The sequence below is a fragment of the Solanum pennellii genome, chromosome 6, assembly GCF_001406875.1.
Source record: "Solanum pennellii chromosome 6, SPENNV200".
Lineage (NCBI taxonomy): Eukaryota > Viridiplantae > Streptophyta > Magnoliopsida > Solanales > Solanaceae > Solanum > Solanum pennellii.
Genome location: NC_028642.1, coordinates 54,065,501 through 54,071,500, shown reverse-complemented (window position 1 = coordinate 54,071,500; position 6,000 = coordinate 54,065,501). Strand labels below are relative to the sequence as shown.

Here is a 6,000-nt window from a genome sequence, read left to right as displayed (position 1 = left end):
TATATATATATATATATATATATATATATATTATAGTATTTAGAAAATCAAATGTCGTTGGAATGACTACCCAACATATCACTTTCATAATATATTCACGATTAATATATAGAAAGAGAGCCTTGCATTAGATGTACACCGAATTAATTATTTTCATCGTATATACATAACATTTATTTGACACTGCAATACATCATATTATTAGGAAATCAAAGAAATTGGCCTGACCAAAAAAAGAAAATATGATAAATATTTCTTATATGAAAATTATTAGTCTTTTAATTCATGAGCAAGTGCATGAGGGATTTTTGTTTTATTACTCTGATTAAGTAAGTAAAAACTTAGTAAAATATGAAAAGCTTGAAGCACAAGAGCATGAGTGCATCATTAATATATTGTTTGGTATCAGATTCCTTTACAATTGTGTTAAAACTATTATTTATAAGTTATCAACCAATAGAAAAACTTCACTCGAGCCCAAAAGTTGAATTGCTAGGAACTTTACACTATCATACAACATTAAAATTTCCACATTACAAAAATTAGCATTGTTCTCATTTTTACATTACAATCATAAAAGGATCATCTCACTACATCTTAATATAACAAAAACATTGCTTAAAACTGTTCACACAAATACATTTTAGCAATAGATATAACCAACATATCAGAACCAATGAAACAAATGAAAACAACTACTTATATTGATTGTCTTACAACTATTTCTCTGCTTTCTCGCGGCGGCTCATGAAAACACTCGTCAGAACTGTTTTCGACTCCAAAGATGCCTTCAGCAACTCCAGTGCCTGCATAATAAGAGGAGTTCACTACTTAACCGAATAGAAAACGATAGCCAAATGGCACACAGCAAAATTTACTGAGTTTATTTCACACACACCCAATGTAATCCCAACACTGAGGGGTTTGGGAAGGGTGGTGTACATGTACGCAGACCTCAAGAGACTAGAAACATATTAAAATACGGTGACAGTATAAAAAATCTTTAAATTGTGAGGATAAGTGTTTACTTAACTTACCTCTTCCACTCCGAAACTTACAACTTCCTCCTCTAGTACACCAACATCCCTGACATTAAACTTGTTGAGAAGAGCAATGCAAGAGATGGTGGACATGGGCTTGACTACCAAGTCATCTGCCACCATGTATGTCACCACATCCTTCACAAAACCCCCTTTTCCTTTTGCTTCCACAGCTCCACCTGCTACTCGCGGAGCAGCATAAACTAACTTATCTGACATAGTATGATTACAGATTGTACAGAGAGCAGTAGGGTCATCAGAAACAGTTAAGTGGGAACTAGAGTAGGAACAGCCGTAAAAAGTCTTCTCACGTGTCGTAACATGGCCATCAAGCAATAGAAAAGGAACTGGAGAGATCCCAACTGAAGACTTGGGTTTTAAAAGGATATCCTTGCATTGGTTCGATTGAATATAGGTGTCCTTCAGATTTTCTACACTTTCGTAGAGGTTAGGCAAGGAACCACTCATTCCTTTCTCCTTAAGAAGACTGATAACGGTTCCAGCAGGCAATGAGAGAATGTGAAAGAGGAAATCAACACAGTCCTTATCAGCCTCAGCAAATAGGACTTTGCCAGCCTTGGTGTCAATCAAAAGCTTCATGCTCAATTTAGTATCACAAGTAGTCGCCATTTTGGCTCTGAATGTTGAGGATCTACACTTTATCAGTGCACAAACACAGTGAACAAAGAGAGCTAAAACAGGACAATTTACGCTATGTAAACTTGACTTTCATCGAGTCCCTTTCCGATCATATTATATGCAGAGAAAAGCAGAATGTGTATGATTTCAATTGCACAACTATGATTGTGTGGGGTTCCAGCCCCATTTCCCATTGTTAAAGTCAACTTTGCTGCAACTTGGTACAAATCTCTATAACCATAACATCATCATTTTTTTCAAACCAAATCTTACCAAGAAACCTACTAAAATTTGAAATAATGGTTCTTTCATGTCGTACATTGTAGGTACTAGTTTATTCTATATTTAGAGCAGTCTTGCTCATTTGTAAGAACAAATCAAGATAGAAAGAAAAAATATTTGAGAGCAAAGTGCGGCTTTTATATATACTATACAAGAAAAATAGTTTGTAAAGAAAAATAAAGTGTGAGCGATATTACATAAGGTGTTCACTTTGAGTATTATATTCGTGATTACACGGCATAAAAATTTCTCACTACTTGACCCGTTATTTTTCCACTATTTTGACCACATATATTTTATGTTAATCTTCCCCAAAATTGATAGGTCCTATGTTATCCCAAGAGACAGGGCTGGCCAAAGGGTCAAGCCTCTAAAGCAATGGCTTTTCATCCAATGTTCGATATCTTTTCCGATTAATTCAATTTTGATACATGCATATACACTAATCAAAGTTCTCTTCGTTAATCTCATACAATGTAGAAAACAAAGAGTTTGCAATGAAATGCCCAGTTGTGTACTGCAATAAAGTTCCCATTACCCACTCTTGCTAAACCATCTTATCTAAGTCTTATGATTAAAGTATGAAACCAAAATTACATTCTTAAATCTTAATTCTATACAGATATATTCTTTACAATCTACCTCCTTAACCATTATAGGAGTATGTTCTATCTAAAATAAGATTACAAGTCAGATTCTATCACAAGAGAGTATGCTTCTGTACAATTGTTAAATTTTACCAAAGTTTTTTTCAAAATACTTAAAAATAAATTTCATAAGCAACTTTTCAAGTTCATTGTTTATTCCCCACCTACCCAATACTGGTTTAAATTATATTCAGAAATTAACTAAATGGCTAAATATCTATAAAATTATAGAAGCAGTTTATAAGAATTCTACACCAGAAAACTTACCTGCAAAGCAAAGGTGAAATATTGGAGAGAGAAACCCTACGATCTTGAGAGAGAAAATGACGATTCGTTCCGAAGTTCCAGAAGATTCCCGAATTGCACAAAGGATTATATGTAATTCCGCAATGAAAAAGTAAAAAATTAAAAATAATGAGTTAGGACTTGGGCCTATAGGCCAGTCCACTAGAAATGAATATGGTATGATATACACCAAATTATGACATTTGATATGATATATGGTATCCCCTTCGTTTTTTTAAAAAAAACTTTCACATATAACCACTTAAAAATAATTAATTACTCTCCATAGCTATATTTTAATAATTACAATTTGTAGCTACATGTTATATGAAGGAGAGAGGCGAGCGAGACTGGGAGGGAGAGGAGAGAGGTGAGAGAGAGGGGGAAAAGAGTGAGAGAAAGGTGAATTATATATGTATATTGGTTAGATAATTGTATATTATACATATGTAATTGTATATATGACAAGAGAGATTGGGAGAGAGAGGAGAGAGGCAAGCGAGACTGGGAGAGAGAGGAGAGAGAGGAGAGAAGCGAGCGAGATCGAGAGAGGGAGGAGAGAGGCAAGCGAGTGGGAGAGAGGTGAATTATATATGTATATAATTGTATATAATTGTATATTATACATATACATTTATATAAATGGCAAGCGAGATTATAAGAGGGAGGAGAGAGGCGAGCGATATCGAGAGAGGGAGTAGAGAGGCGAGCGAGAGGGGCATAGAGTGGGAGAGAGGTGAATTGTATATGTATATAGGCTAAAAAATTGTATATTATACATATTTATTTGTATATCCTGGCGAAGTATACATATACAAACATGACTAATTATACAAACTCGAAGTCAGCCGACGTAATTAATGTATAATGTTAGTCGCGAGTGGTAATTCTATCAAACTATAGCTATGATGAGTAATTAAATAGTATAAGTTTGTTTATTCGCGTAATATTCTCTTTTAAAAAATATGACTTACTTTGACTTGGAATGAAGTTTAAGAAAAGAAAATGAACTTTTTTATTTTGTTGTTCTAAATTAAAGTTATATCAAATGCTCCAAAGTGTCCTTTAATCGTGTGGTCTTAAACATGTCACATGAAAAATTAAAGTTAAAGTGTTGCTCATTTTTTTTGAACAGACTAAAAAGGAAATATGGTCATTCTTTTTTAAAAGGAGGGAGTATATATTTTAGGATAACTAACGGAAATTTTACTTCTAAGTTATCTTATTACTATAATCTCAAAATTCCTCATTTTCATGCATCAGATTAATGTAGCAGCGTATCATATTAATGTATCTCGCGAATCATATTAGTGTATCATGTATAAAATGTAATGTATTTTACTTAACGATTAATGTATCTAGCACATCAAATTAATGTATCAGCGCTTATATTATTGTATCAATTTGAGGGATAATTATAAATTTTTAAGGGACAAACGATAAATTTATCTTAAAAGTATGTGATTTTAATCCGTTGTCCTATATTTTGAACTTTTTAATATTTAGTATTGTATTTGATATTTAAAAATAGAAAATAACATATCAAAGTATTTATTTACAAAAAACAATATATAAATATTATTAAAATATTATTCTAACAGATATGCAATCTAGTTTTTAGTATAAACTAAATCATTAGAAGTTGAAACTTTTTGATTATTCTATTTTGATTGAAATATATTTTCAATATAATTGATTAGTAAAATGAGCTATTGTTACTTTTTTTTGAATATATATTTTCACATGTGTAATGTGTTACATTGTTAGTATGATATAATTAATATCTTTTTAAATTTGTCGACGTCATAATACTCTATTATACGAGTATATATTAATTAAAAGAGAAAAAACTATGATTATCGATTTATCAAATTGCAAAATATCAAAATTGAACTTTAAAATACCGAACCATAGTGAAATAAATTGATATGATTATGATATAATAATTTTAAAAGCTAATAAAATATCAAAATTTCAAATGTCGTTCCATTCCATAACAGAAGGCTCGGTGCACAAACAGTGGGGTTTGTCGATAAGCTTCTTAAGGAGAAACGAATGAATGGGTGCTTGTCTACCAAAGCGTAGAGAATTTGGATGAAAATCTTGATCTTCAAGACCATGACTCATAGCATCAAATATTCAGAATTTTGATAAAGTTAAAAATATGGATGAGCAATATGAATACATAAGAATGCCATGTTGAACATGCTAAATTACTAAATGGAACTTTTGCTTGTCTTTTTTTCTTTCTTTCTTGAAATAGATTTTCATTTTATTTATTTTAAGACATCAATTAATAGGAGATAGTTGATAAAATACTTATACTATTAATTATTTTTTTTATAAATGTACCAAGTCAAACAGTAACTAGGAGTGAACTTATTTATAGCTTAAAAATTCATCCGAACTCTCTTCGTCGAATAATTACACTGTACATATAATATAACTCTCTTCGTCAAATTTTATTTTCATAAGTGTATACGAAGTATATATTAAAATGAACACCTCAGCACATGTGAAGAGGCTAGCTTAATGGTTAAAGAGGGTTTAAGAATTCAGTTTGATGTCTTGTGTTCAATTTATTTTTGTATTTTATTCTTTTTATCTCTATTGCTCATTTTATCTTTACGCAACACTCTGTTTATATACTAATTCAAAGTAACTCTTTAAAAATCTTTCAATTGTTATTTAACTTGAAATCGATATAGATTTTCTTTTTAAAAGATGAGGTAATCGAGTGACAAAAATTTGAAGGGCATGATATTTCTTTATTGATTTGTTTTGCTCTATTTTTTATTTACTATTTTATACGTGGAATCCCTTTTTAAAAATTTTGATTCCGTTATTGATCGTGACAAGTAAAAGTGAACGGAGACAGTAAATTACACATTGTATTTTTTATATTTTAATAAACTTACTTCCTATGTTCTTAGTTATTTGTTAACTTTTGAATTGACACATCTATTAAAAAAACGGAAATGAATCTAAAATACCTCTATAATATCAAAAAATTAGGGGCGAAATTTGACCTTTTGTATAAATATATTTATTGCCAACTCCTTGAATTCTCCATTTGATTATGATTAGTGATAATAATCTTGATAAGT

The 6,000-nt window shown here is 30.9% G+C and overlaps 1 protein-coding gene across 3 annotated transcripts; it reads right to left on the bottom strand.

Moving 5' to 3' along the window:
• Nucleotides 1-489: 489 nt before the first annotated feature.
• LOC107021631 lies at nucleotides 490-2,988 on the bottom strand. Of its 3 annotated transcripts, none has more exons than XM_015222327.2 (3): nucleotides 2,876-2,988; nucleotides 1,038-1,697; nucleotides 490-806 (listed from the first exon to the last, which is right to left on the bottom strand). In XM_015222327.2, the coding sequence occupies exons 2-3, from the start codon at nucleotides 1,668-1,670 to the stop codon at nucleotides 720-722; spliced, it is 720 nt and encodes a 239-aa protein (XP_015077813.1). In that variant the 5' UTR covers nucleotides 1,671-1,697; nucleotides 2,876-2,988; the 3' UTR covers nucleotides 490-719. The 3 variants fall into 3 exon arrangements, with proteins under 3 accessions (XP_015077813.1, XP_015077812.1, XP_015077814.1); XM_015222326.2 differs by having other exon boundaries at nucleotides 1,038-1,692; XM_015222328.2 differs by having other exon boundaries at nucleotides 1,038-1,677; nucleotides 2,876-2,986.
• Between the last annotated feature and the right edge of the window lie 3,012 nt (nucleotides 2,989-6,000).

Bases quoted from the DNA above. Each gene is read 5' to 3' on its own strand.
- LOC107021631 (XM_015222327.2), bottom strand. From the start codon at position 1,670: ATGGCGACTACTTGTGATACTAAATTGAGCATGAAGCTTTTGATTGAC. The intron at 807-1,037 runs GTAAGTTAAGTA...CTTATTATGCAG, and splicing joins TAAGTTTCGGAGTGGAAGAG to GCACTGGAGTTGCTGAAGGC.